Genomic DNA, 25,128 nt, shown 5'->3' with positions numbered 1-25,128 from the left:
GCGAACGAATGCGTCAATAGAAATCTTCGATTCACAGTTTTCGTCGAAGCGAATTATAATTATTATTATGTACCACGATTTGTGGTTTTTTCTTATTTTTCTCTTTTTTGTAATAATATTGTTGTTCTATTAAATCATCGGTATCGTTAAAACGCGTTACAATTAATCTATCCTAACTAAAATCGCATCTCTATACATATAATAATTCTAAAAAAAAAAAAAAATAACATATTAATAATCATCGTCTCAGGAGATTCTTTTATAACAGTCTAAGTAAACTAATGGCGGTGATACAATGAAGCATTTCCTGAATGCTCCGAGATTTTTAATATCTCTCTCTCTCTCTTTCTCTCTCTCTCTCTCTGGTCATAATTATTTATAATAAGGTACGGTATTTTTTTATATATATATATTTCTTTTTTTTTCCTTTGTTTCTTTTTCCTCCTTAAAATAACACCTACGGGCACGTGAGTTTTTTTTTCATCTAAATTATTGAAAAAAAAAAAAAAGAAAAAAAAAGAAAAAAAAGCTTAACACTGCGTGCCTACGTTTTTCATCGTTTTGGTTTTTTTTTTCCTGTCTTTCCTTTTGTTTTTTTTTTCTTTAAATTTTTTTTGTATATATATGTATATATACACGTTTTTTTTCCAGCAAATTTCAAAGGACTAATTTTAATCATTTTGTGGTCCAGCATCAGGACTGAACGAAAGTATAATGTCAACTATACTGACATAAGTTCCAACAACTAGACCTATCAAACCGAACAATATCAAAGCGAGATCCTTTATTAAAAATATCTTGTATGGGCCTAATTCGTTTGGCCAGAGAGCACATATTTCAATTATGGCTGGAAATGCTATTCCAAGGGCGGATAAACACAATGCTCCGAATAGAGATATGAAAAGGCCCAATCTTGGTACTGTGATCGCCAACGTAACTGCAAAATAATAAACAATTGTTGGTTAATTAAATTTATTTAATTATTTTTTTTTTTTAAATATTTTTAATTTCCCCAGTATGAATTAGGGATTAATTTTGTTCCTCAAAATTTATTCTTCGTACTTAGACAAATCGATAAAAACTTTTAAACACGTTTTCCGAGGGCTAAAGTTTTTGTTTTTACAAATCTAATTGCATTAGCTTAAATTTTAATCAATTTACTATTAAAAGTATCTCTACCTTTTTTTTTTTCTAAAAGTTCATAAGTGCCAAATATTGTTAGAAGTTTAATTGATCCTGTGTGCATTTAATGATTCGTTACGAAGGTGTACACATTATAAGATTAATTTGTTAAACGATACCACGAATAATCGATGACAAGCATTCAATTTTGCAAAAATTTTTCTTCCCTTTTTTCAAAATTTAAAAAAGAATCTAATGATTAACGTTTTTTTATCGCATACGTTTAATTTGTTAATTATTATATTTAATAATTCAGAATAATGTTTAATATATTCATTTGATTTATTAATAATACTTACACGTAGCTAATGTAACGAGAGTTCTGCAAACATATTCCCACAATATTTTGCGATTTTGTATACGTTGATTAAGATAAGTGTTCCAGATAATATCAACAGGTACGTATCCTTGTAACGCGTACGTTATAAAAATTGCTATCGCGAACATGATCTTGATAGATTGTGCCATCCTACGTTGGGAGAAAGAAAATATTTGTTTTTTTTTATTATTTTTCTTTTTTTTTTTTTAATCTGTAAAGTGATATTTAATTGTATTATTTTATATTTTATTTGAAATATAACTTACACTTGATCTTCAGGTAAATTAAATGTAACACTTCCACCAGCACTCGATCCATATTTTAAATAACCAAAGAAACCCATAAGAATGTAAAGAGTAACGATCACAGTCATACCAATGTTAAGAACACCACAATATCCTCCAAAATATTGCGGTGTTTTCATATTATTTTCCAATGCGATTATCTGTAATAAATCATTTTGTTTGAGAACCACTGGCATTTCTTCGAGTAATCATGGTACGTTATTAAAGTAATAACACGCATTGATACGATACATTGTTGCTGTCTCCTTTAATGCTGCACTCTCGAACTCGCAAATATATATACAGGGTGTCATATTTGGTATATATAAATATTTAACAAATTTCCATTGGAATAGAAAAATTGTCGAATCATCATTGATTCCAAATGATCATATTAATCATATTTTATATTCTAATTAATTATCAATTATTATTGACAAGTTTGATTATCACGATGTTGTTCATTGCAACAAAAAAATGTTACATCTCTGTTACAAGTGAATTCATATCGAACGTTTCATTTGAATATTGGCACATTGACATGGTTTTCAATTTAAATAAAAGAATTATTGGATAGTTAATATAGATAGATTATTGAATTCAAATTATTTCAATTATCAAATTTTTATTATTGCAATAATGTGTACTTGAATAGAGGAAAAATAAGACACCCGTTGTAAGCGAGCATTTAATAATTTATGAGCCTGTGTCATTGAATCGTCCATCAAGTGTCGACTATTTCTGATGTCTTCTATAACCGGTGGTTATCTCACGTTTCAATGATCGTAGATAACCGATAAAACAATTTTTATCCTATTCATTTGTCTACAATATCTTGTTAAACAAATAAGTCAGTATAAATGAATATTTGTTTTAATAAAAATAATAATTTTGTATAAGTAACAGTATTTTTGCAACATCTATTTCGATTAAAATACTAATAATTTGTCTGATTATTTGTATAATATCGATCATTAATATTTTATTAAAAATACCGATCCCATTTGTAGGAAATATTTTTAAAACATTAACAAAAATATCGAACCGTTTATATATCATTCAGCTAACTTTTCCTATACAACATCGTTTCATTCAAGGAAAAAATATTCAAATTCTCGTGAAATAAAATATCAATGATTTGGTTCAAAGACACTGATAACTATTACTATAATCACGGTGAGAACAAAAAAAATTACGTGAAACTCACCACACCGACTGCTTCCAAAGCGAATAACGTCGTTCCAAAATATAGAGCAAAATTTCTCACAGTACCAAACATTTGTCTATCGCTAATCGATGGCACATCTTCGAACATGTAAACTATTATCATTCCCAGTCCGATGAAAGTTATAATATTAGCTAACGTAGAAAATGGTGCCAGTAGTTTCAGATTTCTAATGTAGTTTATCAATATCAGCGGAAGCAACAAAATGAACATATGAATTTGTATATCCAATGGTTCCCAGTACTGGTCTGCCACCTGTATTCATCAAAAGGATTCATCATTAATAAATTTATGATCATTGGTCGTCAGCACACATTTATTATTTGTTCAAAATTTATAAATTAGATAATGAATATATATTGCATACATATATATATATATATATGCATATACAAATAAATATAAAAAAAAAGAAAGAGAAATAGAAATATTGTTTTGTATTATTTTTTTTTTTGCTTATTCATTCATAAACTGCTTTGTTTCATTTGCATTTGTTTCGAAAAAAGTAAATTAGAGCACCTTAATTTAATCTTCTTCTAATAACATTCTATATTGATTTACCTGCTTTATATTTTTGGCTACAAATACTATGTAAACACAGCAAATTCCCAATTGATATGCTATCATAAACCCATCTACTAGTCCTCTGAAAATAATATCACATTCTTCGTATTATCTTTTTACCTTTTTGTGTATATTTTTTTTTTTTATTTAATAAACAAATTTAAAAGCAATTAAAAAAGTATACTATTATTTATATTATGTTATGATCGTCAGGATTATTACGTTTTGCAATTAAAATCTTATGCTGCACTCTGTTATCGATGCGTTCTTTTTTTTCATCGTAACATCAACAACAATAACAACAATAATAACAAAAACAAAAACAACAACAATAATAATAATAATAATAATAATAATAATAATAATAATAATGCTACTGAATAGGCAGCATGCTGTTATTCGTGTATTAATTATGTGATCAGCTTTTTTCTAATTTCTGCGATGATACTTATGATTATTTAATCGGCTTGATCGTTAGTATTATTTTCTGTGCAGGCTCGTGAATATTATAAACATTTTTATATTATAAAAATTGCTTCTATATGTAATTTATATTACACATATAAAAATATTACGGTATTCTTATGCAAATATGACCAACTAAAGTGTCTGACCATTACACTTTGAAAACGGCATTAACTACTGCGGTACTTTGTACACTTGCTGGGATGTATTGGATTGACCAATAAAATGTCTGACAAGGGGAGAACTAAGTTGACAGGACAACGATATTTTTTTTTTTTAATTCTACACAGTAATAGGGGCCCATATACTGTGCAAACAGTAAGACCCACTGCTTAATGTTTCAAAAAAAAAAAAAAACAAGGGGATAAGTTTCGCGTGTATTTTCATATGCCAGTTTGTTTCAGATGGCAAAAGTAATTTTGTCTACAGTTTAATTCGAGAAGATATTGTGCGAAAAAATAGGCGGGTTGAAAAGTTTTGAGCCGTGCAAAATTTGGAACTTTATTATTTTTCATACCATGTTAGGCTTAAAACTTTTTAACCCATTCATGTATATGTTTCATATAATACTTATTTTTTTTTTTTAGATAAACTATAAAAAATTTATTTCTCCATTTAACATGAAACGAAGTGTCATATGGAAATGCATGTAAAACTTTTATCTTCGTTTTTTTTTAGAAACGGCTAAGTATTTGGTTTTACTACTTGCATAGGATCCTGATGTATCCCTAAAACCGAGTAGAATTTATTTAAAAATCGATGTCACGTGTCAACTTGTGACTTTTTGTTTGCGACTTCAACTTTTATCCAAATTTTGTACGCTTATTTTTGTAGTCTTTAAACAATTTTTTGTAAGCTTGTAATATTAAATTTGACAAGGACAAAAATTAGACAAACATTATAAAAATCACGATAACAATTGATTTATGATGTTACCTTGTGATTTGTCTTTAAAAATTTCTATATCATTTTCTTTTAAATAAGACATTTTTGATTCCAATATAATACATTGTCTGATAAAACAAAAACGTTACTACTTATTCGTCAGACGTGTGAGGGCGTAACTACTTGATAGTATGCATCATCCATTGTAACCTCAAAATTGTATTATTTATATTGTTTCTTTTTTTTCTTTGCTTCAAAACAATTCAATCGATATGTTCTCAAAAATATTAATAAAAAACAGAACATATAGGACTTCGAAGGTATCTCAAGTTGGGAAAAATAAAAATTTTAAATTAAACCGTCCACTTCTCTCTCTCTCGAAAGACCACTCAGCCATTTTAATATCGGAACGTAACATCAGTATCGGCCCTATATCGTGGTACTTAAAAAACCTATACGCATACACAATACACATGTATATAAATACGCGTATCGATGTGTGCAATCTCACGTATTCGTAAACGAAATCCAACCACGATTTTCTTTTTTTCTTTTTCTTTTTATTTCTTTTCTATTATTTATTCTACCCAGCCAGTAGTAGCCATTAAGAAAAGATTCATATTATACTAAATTTGTAACACGAAAATACAAATAACAAAACGTCCTATCCGAATGTTAAGTTAATTTGATATTTTGATTTTTTTGTTTATATAATTTTTTTTTTCCTTTTCAAATTTTTAATTACTCCGTAAAAAGTGAGGGAGTGCAAAAGCAGTGCGATTGACTGAAGAAAAAAAAAAGAGAAACAAAAGAGAAAAATAAAATGAAAATAGAACGAAGACAAAATAAAATGAAAGGAATGAAATGGTAATAGAAATTTGTTAAAAAATGTGTTGTTTGTTTTTTTTTTGAGGAGGAAGGAGGAGGATTTTTTGTTTATGTACTTACGGTGCATACGGCGAGAACCATTTAACACATCGAGGACCTTGCTCGAGAGCACACTTCATACTCATTGGATAACTGAGTATAGGAACTCTTAACCGTTTACATAATTTGTATTGCGCCCTGACAAGTACGTGTAAGCAGTATGTACATAAAGCTCCGATAATGACGGTTGCTATTACACCTGTCACAAGGCCACTATTACAAAATGCGTTTGGCATCGCAAGAATACCGGTACCCAAACTGCCTTTTAACAAGTGTATCAATGTTTCGGCATTTCTAGAAAAAAAGAACAAAAAGATGAATTATAAAACAAATTTATATATATAAATATCTTTTAAGTAAATTGTTCAATTAGATTTTTAATCTCTTTTTTTTATACTTAATAAATTGTAATTAATTTATATTAGAAAAGCAGTGAAATAAAATCATAATAATAAGAAATATAATATATATTTTTGTAAATAATTTGATAATAATTCAACATGTAGACAATATTGTTTTAATTTGTAATTAAATATTATCAAATTTTATTATTGATTAATATGAAAATAATAATAATAATAATAATAATATGATTATTATATATGAATATTTTTATAATGAAAATTATAATAAATGTAATATAGAAATAAGAAAAGAAATTTTTTAAACCGATAAGATTGAGACAATAGAGAATAAAAGTGTTATTTTGAATTTATATTTTTGAACACTTACGAGGTTGGATTAGGTACATTACGATGTTTATGAGGGTCATAGGATTCCTCGGAATGTGTCGTCGGTGACATAGGAGCATCCGGTGTACTTAGACCACTACTTGCTAACTCGTTGTTAACTCTGAAATTAAAATAAATCAACGTTTCTTAGATGACTCATGGAAATTTATTTTTGTTTTAACAACTTGCTTCTCTGAATAATAGAAATTATACTTGTATGGACTTTGAGAGTCGATAAGTTGCATATTTATTGTCTCCCCCTTTGCTTTCTCCATGGCAGTAGAAATTTATTTACTCGAACCTTAGTGTCACTGTAAAAGGAAAAACAAAAAGAAGAAGAAGAAAAAGCATTAATAATAATAATAATAATAAGAAGAAGAAGAAGAAGAAGAAGAAAAATCTAATAAATCATATTCGTCCTTGAATCTCCGAATGCAATTGTTTGCAACGATTCATTGAGAATAAAAAGAGAGAGAGAGAGAAAAAAAAATGGAAGAAAAAAAAATGAATAACAAATGTGTTCCTTGAACTACGCGATATTATATTATGTTTAATTTTAGTATAGTAGTTCGAAGGATAGCCATAAACTCATCGGGATTATTTAATAACTCTTTAACAAAGGGTTAATCTAACAAGACTATACGTCATTTAATAGTTTTAAACGAAATGCGTAACGTGTTTTGAACGAGCGATATAAATCAAATCTATTTTTGTATTCTTCTTGTTGTTGTTGTTGTGTTTTTGTATTATTTTATTTTAATTTTTTATCTGATATTAATTAAACAGTTGATTTTCCTTTTTTATATATGCTATACTTATTTTCTTTTTTTTATCGAATTTTAAGAAATATTGTCTTTCATGTTATCTTCGTATCTTTGAATACCAAGAAGATACGACCCATATTTATTAATACTTACTAACGTTAGGGTTTTAATCAATTGGCGGATGTAGAGCAATACGGGTTCGATGAAAACGTCAATTTAACTTTGCGAATCTGTTCGTAGACGTATCTACGTATACAGCTTTAACACATTTTTTTAACAACTGATTGCTCTTAATTATTGCATTTAGGTCAAGCGTGGTTGACTGAAGGTTATAACGTGCCTTATTTCGATTTAATTATTTTCTATAAAAAATTAATATTAATAAGCTTTATCTCTTAAAAAATCTCTTAAAAAAATTAATATTAATTTAATATTAATAAGCTATCTATCTATTAATCGTAATCTAATATTCTCCTATTTCAAATATTTCTTTGAAAGAAAAAAAAAAAGAGAAAAGTTTTTCTTGTTGAGGCTTAAAACTTTTCAACCCACCCTCGTACATGATTCAATGATCAGTATTATATTCTGATGCAATCCTTATTACGATTACTGTAAAATGCATATACGTAAAATATTTCTATATATACATACAATGATAAAACATTTGTCGATTATTTATTATAAAAAATAATATCAATTAATTATAAAAATAATAATATAAAACATATAAGAAAAAAAATAAATACATAATATAAATAAATACAAAAAAGAATAAAACATATAATAATGATAAAATATCGACCAAATGATAATATAAAACATATAAAAAAAATATATATGTTAATTATTTATTAAAAAAAAGAAAAAAACTTGCAATTAATTAAAAATAAAATACTAAACAATTAATTAATAAGGACGTTTTTATAACAGTAAATAATATTCGTATTTGTTCAAGTAATTCGTAACAATTCGAAAATAAGGAAATCATTACATCTAATCGAAACGGAGATCAATTCAATTCATCATTTTACATATGCGTTCATCGGTCTCGTCTAATATCGTGTATCGCATGCAAGTGTCATTTATGTTAAGTCGAGTATCGTGGGACGTTAAAACCACGATAACATCGCAATCGCCGTTTCTCGATATTAATGTACTAGAAACGCGCTTCTATTTTTCCATTTTTTATTTTCATTCAACATCTCTCCAGTTTCTCAAACGTATATATATGTACAATAATAAAACATTTGAAACTCATGCACTAAAGAAAACTTTTATTGCATTTTATTGAAAAATTTCGAAAAAAAAAAATTCGATTAAAATGAAATAATAATTTGTTGTATTTTTTATTTATGATTCTAATAATAATCTTTTGACTCTCTTTTAAACTGTATTTTTTTTTTGTTTACACGATTGACCATAAGAATTATATATCTAATCATAAAAAAAAATGTATTTTTATATATTAACACGTTTCCATTTAAAAATAAATTCTTAATATTTGATATCTATATAAATGACACTATTAAGTATCGCGTATTATAGAAACACTTTTTAATACTTGAAATACTAACAACAACAACAACAACGAATAAAAATAACACATTATATTACAAATTTCCAAGATTATTTATAACCAAATCTAATATTACAATTTCCATATAACTTTTCATAATAGTAATATATTATTTTATTCACAATTCTATCAGAAAATGATTCGATAAAAATGTTAGAAAATTTTGAATACCAATTTTGTTAATAATTGCAAACATGATAAGTATAAGATACATACATTGTAACAATTCCGCTTCACAATCAGTGAACATTTCCGGACTACGATTTCGCTTTAACTACTTCTTAACTAGCTTAGATAGCAAGCAAGGACATGAAGTCAGCCAAGTTCAGTCAAACGGAATCTTAAAAGACTTTTAAGTTCTTATCAATAACATCGCGATGCAGAGTGCACGCATATATTCAACGTCAATTCTCCCCACTCCGATATAGATCAAGAATCTACCCCATATGTTGGATTAATCGTGAACCAACGAGATCGATTCATGTATGTATATATATATATATACCTATGTATCTACATGCGTACTTCATTTTTGTACATAGGCTGATATCGATATCGTTTAAAGTTCTTCCTCGAATATTGCTCCTCGTATATTACCATTTTACCATATTTTTTTTCTTTTATTCTTTTTTATTTTAGCTTTCAACAAGAAATTTTACCATTTTTTCCTTTGACACACGAATTTTCAATACCATCAGAATTAGTTAAGATAATTTGGAAATTAAAAAATAATGACTTTTCTAATGATTATAAATAAATTGAATAAATATTATTATTATAGTGTTTAGATACTATCTAAAATAATATACGAAAGGTATTTTAACTTTTGTGATTCAAATGAATAGAAGTTTTTACTTGAATAACTAAAGGGAAAATGTAAAATACAATTTGTTCATATAAATCTTGTTTTTTTTTTTTTTTTCCAAGAAAAAATAAGTTCGAAAATTAGTCGAGTAAGCGTTGCATTCGATAAAGTTTCAGCTCGCTGATTTTTTCGTCTATTACAATGATCATTTTTATGCTTGTTAAATATATATTTATAAATATTGTCAATATGATTAACGAAGAAGATTTTTCATTTCCGAGATTGCAAATTCAATTTCTTTGTACTATACTAAATGTTATTATATAATTTTCGATTTATTTTTTGTATTTATAGAATCATCCCTTGGTCGGTTGTACCAATAATTACAGGACACCGTGTATAATATGTTCTATTATATGGAAACTTACCAATTAGATTGGGAATAATGTTTCCTTCGGCAACCGTTGACGCAAAAACGTATTGGTTTTTCTTGATTGTTGTAGTAAATGCCTCCTATTTAATTTAAAAACACGACACACAATTAAGATTAATTAAACATTATTTATCATATGAATTTTAATGAGATAAACAAAAATACCTGTTAGTTACCTATTATACAAGATTACGTAATAATGAGATAACCATAGGCAGGACAATGGAAGAAGCAATATGCAAAGTGTACTTGGACAAATGAATTGGACGATGAAGTATGATGACGGACGAGCTGAATCAAACAATCTTTTAAAACAATCAACGCATTTTCATCAATTGTGTATATATATTCACAATTAATCGAATAAATCTTGTTTAACGATAACAAAGATCATACTTTCATTGATTCATCTTTTTTTTAACTTCTTTCTAAAAACTATTTATCATTTTTATCTTACAATCTAAATAATATCTCACAAAATATTATCTAATAATAAATAATTCAAGAACAAAATAAATATTCATATCTATATCCTACGAAAAAAAATGTTGACAATTGGATATTTCTAATCGTCATTCTATTGAACAATAAAAAAGATCATAGTTTCATAATTCTTTCTAAAAACTATTAATCATTATTATCTCACAATCGTATACCTATTATCTAATAATAAATAATTGAAAAACAAAATATATAATATTTATATCTCCATCTACGAAAAAGTATTTAAAATTTGATATTTCTAATCGTAATTCTATCGAACAATAACAAAAAATCATAGTTTCATAATTCTTTCGAAAAACTATTAATCATTTTTATCACACAATCGTATACCTATTATCCTAATAACAAATAATTCAAGAACAAAATAATATTCACATATCTATGTAGTATTGAAAATTTGATATATTTCATATTTCATATTTTTATATCTTTTATAATCGTTTAGGTTATATTTAATTTAGTATCAATTTACTGGTCAATATTTTTTAGCACAATAATATCGTACGATGGTCTCGGTACTGAGAGATACGGACAGGCAGCTTTATTGTAATCGATCTCCTAATTTTGACTTCCTGAGAGAGACCATTAGGGGAACCAGTCAACTGCTCGTCCGCAACTGTGTAGGAACAATGTCACTGGAATATATTTACACCTCCACTAATTTTAGTCGGTTCAAGGCTTATGCTACCTGCTGACATGTACTATTTTAAATGACGCTATATTATTTATACTAACACACACATTTTGGGATTTAGACTGTTCAATCCACCTTCACAGTTTTCTGCTAGCCAACTTAAATACCTCCCCCTCTTTCTCCTCCTCCTCCTCCTCCTCCTCCTCCTCTTTCTTCTCCTACTCCTCTTTCAATCTTTTTTGTTTTTAATAGTTTGTTTTCATTTCTATCTCTCTCTCTCTCTCTCTCTCTCTTTCTTTCATTTACTCCCTCAAGTCGCGTAACACTTGGCAATCTTTGCTTGAAACTGTCTTGGCTTATCGAAACGACGCATCGTCTCTGCGATCTCATTCGAAATCTTCTAAGAATTTAGTTGATCTCTGCGTAAACATATTTATCCCTCGACGAATTTGGAATGTGTTTTAAATTGTCTAATTAAATAAATCATACGATATACGAACCGTTCGTTTTCGAATCAATTTTTAACGAAAATACAAATGAAAATATAATATTGTAATGTATTATTACAATGATTTATTATATTTGTTATACTATATCTACAATGATTTATTTTCAATTATTAAATAATCGATTGCCGTACGAAATCTCGTATAATTATTATAGAAAATGTTGATTTTAAATATAATGAATTATCACTCGCGATATTTTGATAATCGTAATTTTGTAAAAAAAAAAAAAAAGGAAAAATGTGTCCAAATATTGATTTACGTCGTTTTTAATTTTATCTACGAGAAAGACCGGTTAATATACGATTGAGCAAAATTTTTCCTATGCACCTAATCTTTCGTGACATGCTCGTTTGTTTTAATAACTATATAACTCGTTCGTGTAAATTTTCACAACATTTTATTAGAAAAAGAAAATGAAGAAGAAGAAGAAGAAGAAGAAGAAGGATTAATAATGATCGATGTTGATTAAGAATAAAGATCTGTTGATCTTTTTAATTATAGCTAAGAGAGATTAATTTTACACAACACATACACTCCCACACGGATAGATCGATGACAAATAGATTATAATTAACTGATCTTGATATCTATGATAGATATAGTCATAAATAAAAATTCATTCTGATTAACGTAACACGAATATATTCCTCCTTGTAACATTTTGCTTCATGATTTTCTCGTGAAAGCAGAATAATGCATCCATTTATATATATATATTATAGTTTGGTCAAACGTTAATTAAATGACCCCTATTTTGCATTCAGTGCTATGAAGTAAGCAGTAGTATTAAGATCGATAGAATAGAGAACCGTTATGCAATTGTTCAACCGTTTATTCGATTCAATTGGTATTGCGTTTATATTGACGATTCGTTATAACATGTACAACTATGTAATATATCTATCTATACGAATGGTATTATATTATTCTTTATATATATTTCTTCTTCTTTTTCATCTTCTTCTCCTTCTTCTTCCTCTTTTCCAAAGACGTGTTCTTCCAAATGGAACTAATAATTCTCATTTATACAGTTAAATAACATATCGATATAAATCTCTTACAATTTAGATTTTAACAAACAAAATAAAAAAGAAAAAAAAGAACAAATAAAGTGTCATCTTTTCGCTTATCTATATCTTTTTATTATTCTATATATATGTAATTATAGTTATCTCGAGAAAAAAGAAAAGAAAAACTAATTAATTTATATTCCTTTCTTTTCCTCAAGGAATAGAATTTTATTTCTTTTTTTTATCATTCCGGTTATTATTCATTCAACACGCTCACTCGGATGTTGCTTTTTGCTAACGAATTTTTTCTCAGTTATTTAATTAGGGGCTGGGGGGCGATGGTGATGGTGGTTGGGCGGGGAGGGTGATGGGGTGGTGTAGTTCGATAGATCGAATTATTATTTTCTTTGCGTTGTTTCCCTATATCTTTTTTTATTTTTTGTTTTTCTTCTTCTTCTTCTTCTTCTCTTTGAATTGAACTTACCAAATGGAACACATCCGCAGATATAATAAATTTGTTATAACTTGTCGGATATAAACGTTTTATTATAACTTGGTCGATCTTTAAGAGGCAACTTCCTAACGTTAATGCGTCGACGACAGAGGATGTCTAGCAACTGTCCCACAACTAAACCACGTACACTTTAATTTCCTACGAGGTACTCTCGGCTTGTATAGCGCATCACGTGATTTTAAACTAAACTCAGTCAGTCAGTAACTCCTCTTCCAACGCCTTCCGTTAAATCTACAAGAGATATATATATCGGACAGAATTTTTTCGTTTTTTTCTTTCCTTTTTTTTTTTTTTTCTTAAACACATACTTATTGTTTAACACCCATAGACGTTAACTCTCAAACAGACGAATTTGCGAGACGATTATGCGACTTTTTCTTATTTTTTTTTGTTTGCGAGAATGATAAACGAAAATAGTAACGTAATAACGTATTAGAGTTAATTGACGTTCTAATACGTAACGTTTTGAATTATGCAGACGTTTATAAACGTGATCAGAAATATCACGAAGAATTAGATTTTCGTTTATTAATTGTTTTTTTCTTTTTGTTTTTCTTTTTTGGGTTAGTATTTTTAATCATATTTATAATTGAATATTGTCAAAGATATATTATATTGAATTGTTATAACAATTATATTGTAATTAAATAACATTAAGTTAAAAGATATACGGAAATATTATTGATTAATACTTTTACATAAATGGTCAATGTTTAATTTATTATATACGCAATCCCGAGAGTAACACTGTGCGTCTATTTGTTTTTTAATTAAAAAACTAAGTTTAGGAATAACCATGATAGCAGTATCGAAAATTTTATGTTATATAAAGTTTCTATTTAGTTTATTATGTAAAACAAAATCCATTTATTGGACCAATATCCCATCTACTTATCTAATGACTATCTTTTTAAAATATTAAACCGATCGTTTATTATACAAAATATAAAATACAAAAATCAGAGTATTTTACGTATTAAATATTTTTTTATTCTTTACAACATATTCAAATAAAAAAAAGAGAAAAATAATATTCTTCGAAATATTTATATATATATATCCACCCTCGCAAAGTTAACGAATTAAATTACACGCACCCATAAACACGTACACAGTTAGATTCAAAGATACACATACATTGTAATCCATGCATTATGATTCAACTCATGAAGAAGAATTTTCAATGCCATAATAAAAGGGTTGAAATGGTGCGTATGGGTGGCGTATGAGTGTTCACGGATAACGGGTTCGAAAGGGAACTCACCTATTGATTTTGACGTGAAAAAAAAGGGAAGAGAAAGGGTTGGCTCGTTTTATCGGTTAGGTGAATTCCTAACAATTTCGGAATTAGGATTTAAATCTTATTATTAGCCATTTTCCAATGATATAAGAAATTAATAAATATTGATACGTTTTATACATATATATATATAATATAATAAAAACGAAAAAGTTTTCGTTCGATAGACAGAAATAATCTCAATGAAATTATATTGAGACCTTGAACGATATCGTATCAAAGAGAGGGAAGATACATCGATGAGGTATTAGTATAGTGCGTGTATATATAGATACATGTGCATATGTATACGTGTATAGCGTGCTTTAGGTAGATTCTCGTGATTCTAAAACATCGCTGGTGCCATCAAGTCTCTCTCTCTTTCTCTTTCTCTCTCTCTCTCTCTCTCTTTCTTTCTTTCTTTCTTTCTTTTTTTCCTTTACTATTATACAAAGAGCTAAGGGTGCATAAAGATCGATCGTAACTCGATTATTATTATTATTATCATTTTCATCTATCAATCTTTCGCGATATATCTAATGTCCCAAGTAATTATGACACTTTGATTAATGATTAAACCAAAATATTGATTTTCTTTTTTTCTTCAATTTTTGTTTATATCACAATTATTTAAATTGCAAGATAAAACGATAAACTGAATTTGTTTTATTTTTTTTTTTTGCAATTCTTTTCTCTCTAATCTATAATTATCTGACATATATATATAAATAAGGTGATTGAAATAAAATATGAAACAGTTTGTGATTTTATTTTTATGCTAAATATTAGCAACTTACGTTTAGAACAATCACGTAGCTCTGACGTAGGAAATATAAATAATATGAATAATATGTAGAAAAAGAAGAAGAAGAAGAAGAAGAAGAAGGTAGTGGTTGCACTTTTTCACAAAAGGGACGGAGAGGAGGGTGAACGAAGAGCGGCTCTTCCACGTGCTTTCGAGGTATTTTAAATAACACGAGATTGAAATTTCTCGTTAATTAAGATACACGTTTGTGATATAGACCAAAAAAAACAGATTATTTTTATAAATTACTCCTTTCTTGGATAGTATGTTTAACACTTGTTTCTTTCGTAATCGGTCCTCTCTATCCCTCGGAACTCATACAAGGGGTGGACCACCCCTCTTATGCGATCCATACGTCCGTAGCCAATAACCGGCGCCATCTGTTGTACATTATACGAACTAATTTATACGCGTTTATTGTTGGCGCGAATATTTAAAAAATTAACCCAATCGAGATCCTTAGATTTTCAAAAGATTTGCTACTCATTGGTTAAATATCTTTTTAACATTATTATCGATATTTTTTAAATAAATAATCAATATCTATAATAAAATATCTGTATACTACCCTATATATAATCATTATAAATAATGATTTATTACTTCTTTCATACTTAACTATTTATTCTCTTTTATCAATATTTTTCAAATAGATAATTAATTTTTTTTTATACTGAACAATTTATCTTACGAAATAATAATACTTACCAAAAGTATTTGGAAATATAATATATTTATCGTATAAATAGAAGTGATGAGAGAAAAAGTTAAGTTTTTTTTTTTTTTTTTAATTTTTATTATTTCGTTTTTGTTTTCCGAAATCATTTGTTTATTTCTTTTTAATCATATTTATCCTAAACATTATTAATTAAATAATTATATCTTATTATTGATAATATAATATTTTTCATTATGATAGTAGCTTCAATCCAATTAAATTTTTCAAGGATTATAAAAACAAAATCTTTTCTAATATTTCTAAAATTGATATGCTGATTAAGCGTATTCTTCATTGTAATCATTTAATTATTTACAAAGCACACAAACGAAATTTTTTTTTTAAATTTAGAAATACTAGACATTATTCTTCAACGTCGCTACCATTTTACGCGTTATACACATCGAATTACAATAATTACTCAATTTTAAAAATCAGTCCGATTCTTACGAATCGTAAGATACAAGTATTTATTTTTTTTTTTTAATATATATATATATATATACATATACATATACATATATATATATATGTATATATATATATATATATATGTATCTCATTGAATTATTTCTTTCTCTGTCGATATCACAGCGTGACAAACATGTTAAAAATTCATTAATTAAATACTGTATGTGTATATATATATATATAAATAAATAAAAAAAACAATAATAATTACGTACAACGTAAACGATCGAATCAACAATCGCTCGATTTCGATATACATACATCGTATTAGAGAGAATGAATGAAAAAGAGTGTGTGTATGTGAGAAAGAAAGAGTGAGAGAGAGAGAGAGAGAGAGAGAGAGAGAGAGAGAGACATATAAACAAACGGAGATTTAATCAAAATATCTCCGTATGATTATTCTTATTTCTTTTGTCACAAATATATATATATATACCGTATATAATTCGTCGACGACTTCATAGTAAACGATATTTTGTTTATTAAACGATAATTAGTCACGACGTATATATAATGTACTATAATAAAATACCAACATATTTAGTAGAAAACTTCGTTTCTCTTTCTTTAGATTTGTTTTTTGTTGAATTTTTTTTTCCTTTTTTTTTCAATTTTGCTTTTCTTTTTCGAATTTTTTTTTCCTCTTAAATTTAATTATTATTAATTTCTCGTTGATAAAAAACTATTCGATAGTCGACGGCACGAACTCGCAATAGGAGTATATTTTTAAAAAACACAAATAATAAGATATATATGATCATTATCTCGTAACCAGAAAGAGATTTTTTCTTTCGAATGAATGAAAGTTCTTTATCATCAATATTGAGAGATCGATGATTCAATAATTTCATATCGATCATTGTATATACAATACTACGTTGTTAAGTCATTTTATGACGATCTATAAAATTATGGTTATTAATTATACTTCCTCGGCTCTCTTGGTGTACTAATACATATTTGTGTATATGCGTATGTGCGTGTGTATATATATATACATATATCACAATTTATAAATCCCCGGTTTCTTTCTTGTGACTGAGAGCACTCCGGTATACTCTCACTAGTCAAGTGTTTCTTCATTCATTTCAGCATTTCCCTTCATCATAATCGATCTGTCGGTCAATTCGCATCCTTCAGAATGACCTTTTCAAAGATCTCTTTTAAACTTGTATAAGTTCCAACTAAAAGACCGATTACTCCGATAATAACAATAATTAAATTTTTAATCAGCATTAAAGCCTTGGTCCATCGACCAGATTCTTTCCAACATGTGCAGAGTTGAATAATTGCAGGGAATCCTAAACCGAGAGCTGAGAGACACAATGCACCAAACAGGGATATGAAGTACTCCAAACTTGGAACTGCGATGGCCAGCAAAGCTAGAGAACAAAAATAATAATTAATTAATTTAATCGGTATTTTTTTTTTAAATATATTACATATAGGATTAATAAAAACAATAAGATCGGTTTGGTTGAATGGAAAAATTAGTATTTTGGATAATTTTTTTCAACCATTTAGCAATACAGAATCCTTGCAATATTTTCATGAAAATATTTATACAAATTTGTCGGTAATAATAAAGCAAGCAAATAAACGATATTGTATTTATAATATACAATAATCAAAGATTTTAATATATATAAGGAAGGTATAAGGATAAAATAAGAAATGTCATTTAAATATAATAAATGAATGAAATTATAATATTATATATAACACTTGTGCAATATTCCATAATTCAAAGATCCAAAAGTTTGATTATCCAATATGTGTTATAAATCAATAATGTTAACTTTTGCCTCGTATCAGTATCATTCGATACGTAAATGTAGAAAAATTAGAAGAAGAAAAAAAGAAAAGAAAAGAAAAGAAAATATACACGCGTTAAATAAAATTTCTTAATCGTCAAATATATTCTCTTATCGTATTTAATGTTTACTTATAAATAAGTTAATGAAAGTTTGCAAAGAGACGATTTATGTGAAATTACATATACTATATTTAAATTATATTTACCAGTGATTAATACAAGGCCAGTCCTGACAAGATACTCCCATAATTTTCTGTATGAATTCTTTTCGAGACGTGGACTTAAATACTCGTTCCAAACAATGTCGATTGCTACGTAACATTGAATTGGTTGGGTGAAATAAATGGCCAATGCAAGAAGAAGTTGTACGGATTTCGCTAATGCTTCGTTCGATGGAAGATTCAACGTGATACTGCCCTTTATGTCACTACCATAACGTATGTATCCACAAAATCCCATTCCGGCATACAAAACAACGATTGTACCCATACCAATATTTAATACACCACACGGAGCTGTGAAATATTTTGGTTTCTTCATCTCATTTTCCAACGGCATGATCTGTAAATTGTACAAAAATATATACAGGGTGTCATAGGAAAGATACGTAATGATCGAAAGAATATTTTTTTTCAAAGTGTTATTACGAAATTTCAAGGTTATCGATTTTTTTTTTTTTTTTTTTTTTTAATGGAACCCCACTTTTGCAGAGCATAAAAAAAGAAACAAGGAATTTAATGGACCCTTTCGATCATTTATTCTCGAGATAACAATGAATGATTTGAAACAATAATATTTTCTCGCGTCAAATGTTAAATATATCTTTTAAATAATAAAAAACTAATTAATATAATATAATGATATAACTTACCACACCGATAGCCTCAAGTGCAAAGAGTACAGTCCCAAAATAAAGAGGAAAATTTTCGATTTCTCCAACCGGTTCACGATTATCAAATGATAAAGGATCCTTGAATATGTAGTATAATATGATACTAAAACTTACGAAAGTTATAACAGTGGCAACTTTCGAACAGGGCACCAAAAACTTGAGATTTTTAATCCAATTAATAAAAATCAATGGCAAAATTAAAAGTACCATGTATATTTTATCGGTCATATAAAGTTTTGCGTCTTCGGAAAGGAAACTTTCGAGTGCCTAAATATAAACAAACAAACATAAAAAACAAACGTTATTATTATTTAATTTTGTAATGATTTCAATGAATTCTAACATCTAGAGGAAAAGTAAGATTTTACGAGAAAAACGAACGAAATGGAAAATTTTCTATTTGTAAATTATATAATCATACGTATTATATATATATATATTCCTATTATTCATATAAATGAACGAAGGAAATAATTATATTCATATTAAAACACTTTCAATTGTGCGTCACAATAATCTATTATTTATATCCTTGCACGTGAAAGACAGTGATACTTATCGTGTTATTATAATTAATCCGACGCAATCTAAAAATAATAACGATTCGTTGCAAAACAACAAAATATAAACATGTTAATATATAAAACAACTATAGACGAATTAAAATTACTTTGACATGATATTGTATATGCTGTGTGATGGTTATCATAGAATTAACTCAACCGTAGAATACTTTTCATATAAGATATTAAAAAGATGTTCAGTTAAATAACAAATAATGAAATATTAATAGAACATTTTGTCAATACTGAGATAAGGATAACAAGTATTTACTATCATTTTGATTGCCAATTAATTAACGCGCAATTAACTATTGAAAATGCGATTATCGATTAAATGAGATTAGAAGAATTGTTGGCACGTGAATTTACATCTTGATAAATATTGTAATATGTAATCAATAATCGTATTCGAGGTCTTACAAATTCGATAAAATAGTTAATTTTGCGTCTAGATTGGTATGTGATATTTTCCTATACGAGTGGTAAATATTTTTGCCAGTTCGAAAATTGAAAAAAATAATTTTGTACAACTATAGTTATAGGCTATTTTTCAATTCTTTTCCTCAATACTTTAAATAATTGATTAGTATTTTAATAGAAAATATTTGTTATTATAAGAATTTGTCAAATCATATAATATAAAAATGAATAAAAATAATTGTTGATATATTATAATTATTTAAAGCCGAAAAAGATAAAAACATAACCATTTATTATTACTATAATAATTTAATTATAAATAAATAGTAAAATAGTCACTTTTCCAAATTACTTTTTATCAAATCTCATAAATAAATACAATTAATAATAACGCAAAATGAATCTTTTAATATTTTACAATCAATCGAACCTCTCAAATGAATTTCATAAAAGCTTCAACAAAAATTTTCACCAAATTTACCAATTAACCAAATTGAAAATAAAATGCATCTTCCCTTCTATCATAGATCGTACAAAATCATTTTTAATTGTTTTTTTTATTCTTTAACAAGCATATCGAAAGATAAAACTCGTGAGAAAAAAGAAAGAACGTAACATTTTTCTCTCTCTCTCGAAAAAAAAAAAGAACACAAATTTACATTCACAATAAACATTGTTGAAATTGCATTTGTGTTTTCCTTTTTTTCCCCAAACAATCATTTAAATCTAAAATTCACTATTATAATCAACCATAATCGACTGCGGTGGCCTTCTCTTCACACTTGCCACACGTTGTTGCGGGTTCTATATAATTATTAGTCGGGAACATGGAAATTGTGTGGAAATTGTTCATACCTATGACTCACATATGATCATGCATACGCATATAGATACATGGATACGTATATAGACACACGTAAATAGGTGGTTAACGTTCATAGATGATTGCATTCATGCTCAAATGAGAAAAAGAGAAAGAAAACGAGATAGGGAAAGAGAGAGAGAAAGAGAGAGAACTATAATATGAATGGAAGTTAAACCGTCACGGTTAACGATCTGTGTTATAATTTCACAAAGAGAAAGTAAATGACATCGAGTTCATGTTAATCAACTTAGAAATTCTTTCATACTTATGTTTTTCTTTTCTTCTTTACCAATCTCCCCCCTTCCCCTACCCTAACCTGTCTCTGTCCAGCATGATATATATTAAACGTTTGCATAGAAAAAGAAGAAAAGAAAAAAGAACTTCGATAATTGACAAATTCTATTAACCATTAGATTTACCTATTGAATGCTATAATTGTTTAAACGTTTTGTATCATTTCTACGTTTGTATTCTTTCAAGGTTAAGCGGAAATGAGCTCAAACGCATTTCACATACAATTATTTATCATCAATGCATTTAACCTTCTATTTGCGTAACACCATGACGCAAGATTGCTCATGGCAAAATTTTTACCTTTATCCTATGCATGCATGTGTGTGTGTGTGTGTGTGTGTGTGTATGCGTAAACGCATCCTTTTCTATACTTTTCTTTTACTTTATATTATATCTTTACTATCATTTCCAATAATTATACTTCATCGTTTTGTGTTCATCTAATAATAGACGATGGCGTAATCAAAATATCCAAATAAAAATTCATTTTATCGATTTATTTATTCGAGAAAGTGTTTAATTTGAAAATTGTAATAATTCCTAATTCGTCATGCTAACTATCGTAAAAGAAACTTTCATATATACTAAACCGATTTACGATCTATTCATCGACAATGTGAATTCATTCGTGACGACAAAAAAATGTTTGCACAAAAAGAAAGAAGAAAGTAATCGATAGAATATTTTTCTCAACTCTACTCCATTCCCATTTAAATAATATTATACAACATATAATTCAATTGTATCGTAAGAAAAATATCATATTCACGCTATTTTAAAATTAGAACCAAATGAGAACAATGAAATCTTTGTAAAAGATTATAAAGTCATGCCTATGTATTATAAGAAGACGTTAAAAAGGGAAAAATAATCTAACAATAGGCACGGGAAAAAAAAGAAAAAAAGAAATAAAAAGAATTACGTCGAGTCGAGTATTATCTATGAAGATCTGTAGATCAAATTGATCGATATTGTAATATAATTATAATACAAGAAGAATGATTAATCGAAAAGACATTTTGAATTTAGAAAATTTTCGCAACAACAGCAGCACTAGCAGCTGCAGCAGCAGTAGCAACAGCAGCAGCAGGAAGAGTTATACCTAAACATATATTTTCATTCGTTTATACTTCTTAGAATCTAAACGATTAACATTGTCGATTCATTTCGTACCGTTGATATTTCTTATCGTCTAAACAATTGGTACAACGCATGGCAAATCGTTTAAATTCGGCCGTTTAAGATTTATAGTTATTTGTAAGGTGAACATTTTTCACGCTTATATGTGTGTGTGTGTGTGTGTTATACACATACAACTTACTGTTTAAAGAGTATTAAATTCATCGTGTCATTACGTGAAACTACATACGCAGCTAACACGTTTTATTAATCATTAAAATGAGACACCGTTTGAATAATTAAAATTAATCAAAGTACGATGAGTAATCATAATAATCTTTCAAGTTGTGATTATTACATTCAAAGCGCTACACTCAACCATGAGATTCATTTAAACGTAACTAAAGCCACACACATAGACACACACGTACAATTTCAAATTATATTATCTCCCGTAATATTAATATTATTATAAAAACATTCTAATATATTTATTAAACACTCTCTAATGTGTTTATTTTATTTAAATTTAATTATTAATCGTTATATAAGTTTACATTCGAATTTAAATATATATATTTATTTTTATAATATTTTGTAAAAAATTAATATTAAAATAAATTAAACGCGACAAAACAGTATGACATTAATTACATATTGTTATAATAATATGAAATAAAAAATTCTCAATGATCCTGACAATTGTTGCATCTCTTTTTCTCTTTTCTCTATGCTTTCGTATTAGTAAAAATATAATATATTGAAAATTAACGAAATATCTTTATAAAAAGCAACGTTCTTTTACAAATATAGATATGCGTGTAATATTATGGTGTATTTTCGAAGAGTTCATAAACTGTGAGAATAAACGTGAGAAAATATAATATAACGTGCAAAGAATCAGTTACTCTCACGAACAACAAAGATGGATCAAACACTTAAGATAATATTGTTAGTTAGTAACTAGTTACAAACTTATAAGTCCTCTTATATTAAGTTCTCGCGATATGAGATTGTAAGTACACTTAATACTCGCGATAGTTCTTTTATCTTGATTTATTTCACTTACTACTTAGATTTAATACACTTTCTTGTATGAAAGTTGCAATGGAATTAAATCTAATCGTGACAAGAGGTAGTTATTAGAATTTAAAAAAGACAAAAATTTAAGATTTGTGATCTTTAAACGTGAATTATTAATGTGTTAATAAGGTACAATGCAAATATTTATACCTAATATAAAAAAAAAAATTGTTATTTATAAAGAATTGTATTTGCGAAGATAAAGAAATTTTTTATAAGAAATTTATCGTTCTTATTATTTTATATATATTTTATAGATAAAAAGATGTAATTACTATGACTAATTCAAAAAAGAACGAATAACAAATATTATTTGCAATTATATCCGATCAAAATAAGAGGTACTTGTTAAAATAAAATGAATATGTTGTATATCTTGACATGTGTTATCGCAACTTCTCGAATACTATTGCAAATATATATATAAATAAATTATATACAAAAAAAAAACAAATGTATTAGTAAATATGCTGTAAAAGAACACAAAAAAATGTATATTTGCAAAATGAAAACATATAATAATAACGTGAAAAATAAAATATAACAAATAACACGAATATTATTTGCGATTAAATCTGATGAAAAAAATAAAAGATACTTTTTTAAAATGAAATTAATATATCTTTTATATCTTGACACAAAAAAAATTACATTTACAAAAAGAAAACAAATGTATTACTAAATATAAAAGAATGAAAAAAAAATTAAAAAGAAAATAAAATTATATTATTTTTGTTATTTCTAATGTTTACCAAGTAAGGAAAAGATATAATTAGCAAAGGTAAAATGAAAAAGTGTGAAAATTAAATCGTAATGGTAAATAAAATTGTCTATTTAAAGATGTTATCGTGAAAGGTGGATTTTTTTATCAATTTCTCTAGTATTATTTAATCTGACAGTCAAATATTTCTTACTCCTGTTGTTTAAATTTTCTAATCTTCTCGTGTAAACGATAACGGTTATTCGCGTGCACGTGGCTTTTGGTGTACGTTATGTAGAGATATTTCCACGATCCGATCACGACGGACGTTACACAACCGAGTGAGCGGCATACCGATGCCGTTGAGGTATCAATTGCAGGTGCATTAACCCGATATCAAAACTTTCGCACGAAAAATGAAGGGGAAAAGAAAATAAAGAAAAAAAAGAAACGAATGAGACGAATGAGAAATAAAAACACTAATTTCTACAAGTCTTTCGTAACTGTACTTCATCTATTAGACATCTGATATGCATATAAATGTATGTATACATATGGTAATATGTGATTAATGAATACGTGTATAGTTTTTATAAACGCAAACACGCGCGCACACACACGTACATATATTGTAATTAATGTCTATACCTTATCAATTATTATTTTGATAATAATATTTTGTATGAAATAACACGAGACCCGTGCTAAGATTTATTCGAGTATAACGTCATTTTTAAATTGTTAATAAAATGTCAATTATATTTTGAAAGTA

General features: G+C 27.2%; 2 protein-coding genes and 1 long non-coding RNA gene across 8 annotated transcripts in view; 1 reads left to right on the top strand and 2 right to left on the bottom strand.

Moving 5' to 3' along the window:
- Positions 1-257: 257 nt before the first annotated feature.
- On the bottom strand, positions 258-15,512 carry LOC122521492 (proton-coupled amino acid transporter-like protein CG1139). Of its 6 annotated transcripts, XM_043642292.1 has the most exons (11): positions 15,408-15,496; positions 13,302-13,562; positions 10,156-10,240; positions 6,796-6,893; positions 6,584-6,703; positions 5,873-6,145; positions 3,572-3,656; positions 2,993-3,265; positions 1,768-1,946; positions 1,482-1,651; positions 258-937 (listed from the first exon to the last, which is right to left on the bottom strand). In XM_043642292.1, exons 4-11 carry the CDS (start codon positions 6,855-6,857, stop codon positions 672-674), a joined length of 1,428 nt encoding a protein of 475 aa, XP_043498227.1. In that variant the 5' UTR covers positions 6,858-6,893; positions 10,156-10,240; positions 13,302-13,562; positions 15,408-15,496; the 3' UTR covers positions 258-671. The 6 variants fall into 6 exon arrangements, with proteins under 6 accessions (XP_043498227.1, XP_043498230.1, XP_043498232.1 ...); XM_043642295.1 differs by lacking the exon at positions 13,302-13,562 and having other exon boundaries at positions 15,408-15,512; XM_043642297.1 differs by lacking the exon at positions 10,156-10,240.
- On the top strand, positions 15,487-18,000 carry LOC122521493. Its single transcript, XR_006304782.1, has 2 exons — positions 15,487-15,571; positions 17,900-18,000. It is a non-coding gene; the product is annotated as an uncharacterized LOC122521493 (long non-coding RNA).
- The window catches only part of LOC122521491 (proton-coupled amino acid transporter-like protein CG1139), a 23,739-nt gene continuing 15,846 nt past the window's right edge, over positions 17,236-25,128 (bottom strand). The window contains exons 6-8 of the mRNA XM_043642291.1: positions 19,292-19,579; positions 18,627-18,981; positions 17,236-17,986 (exon numbers count right to left, since the gene is read on the bottom strand). Coding sequence (XP_043498226.1) covers positions 17,727-17,986; positions 18,627-18,981; positions 19,292-19,579 — 903 coding nt within the window. The 3' untranslated portion in view covers positions 17,236-17,726. The remainder of the gene's footprint in view (positions 17,987-18,626; positions 18,982-19,291; positions 19,580-25,128) is intronic.

The sequence above is a fragment of the Polistes fuscatus genome, unplaced genomic scaffold (genome assembly GCF_010416935.1).
Source record: "Polistes fuscatus isolate 324 unplaced genomic scaffold, CU_Pfus_HIC Scaffold4, whole genome shotgun sequence".
Taxonomy (NCBI): Eukaryota; Metazoa; Arthropoda; class Insecta; order Hymenoptera; family Vespidae; genus Polistes; species Polistes fuscatus.
Note: the sequence above shows the minus strand (reverse complement) of the source record. Positions and strands in the feature narration are given on the sequence as shown.

Coding starts and splice junctions, on each gene's coding strand:
- LOC122521492 (XM_043642295.1), bottom strand. CDS start 6,857: ATGGAGAAAGCAAAGGGGGAGACAATAAATATGCAACTTATCGACTCT. Junction 6,704..6,795: donor GACTCTCAAAGTCCATACAA/GTATAATTTCTA, acceptor TTTTAATTTCAG/AGTTAACAACGAGTTAGCAA. Junction 1,652..1,767: donor AATTTACCTGAAGATCAAGT/GTAAGTTATATT, acceptor CTCCCAACGTAG/GATGGCACAATCTATCAAGA.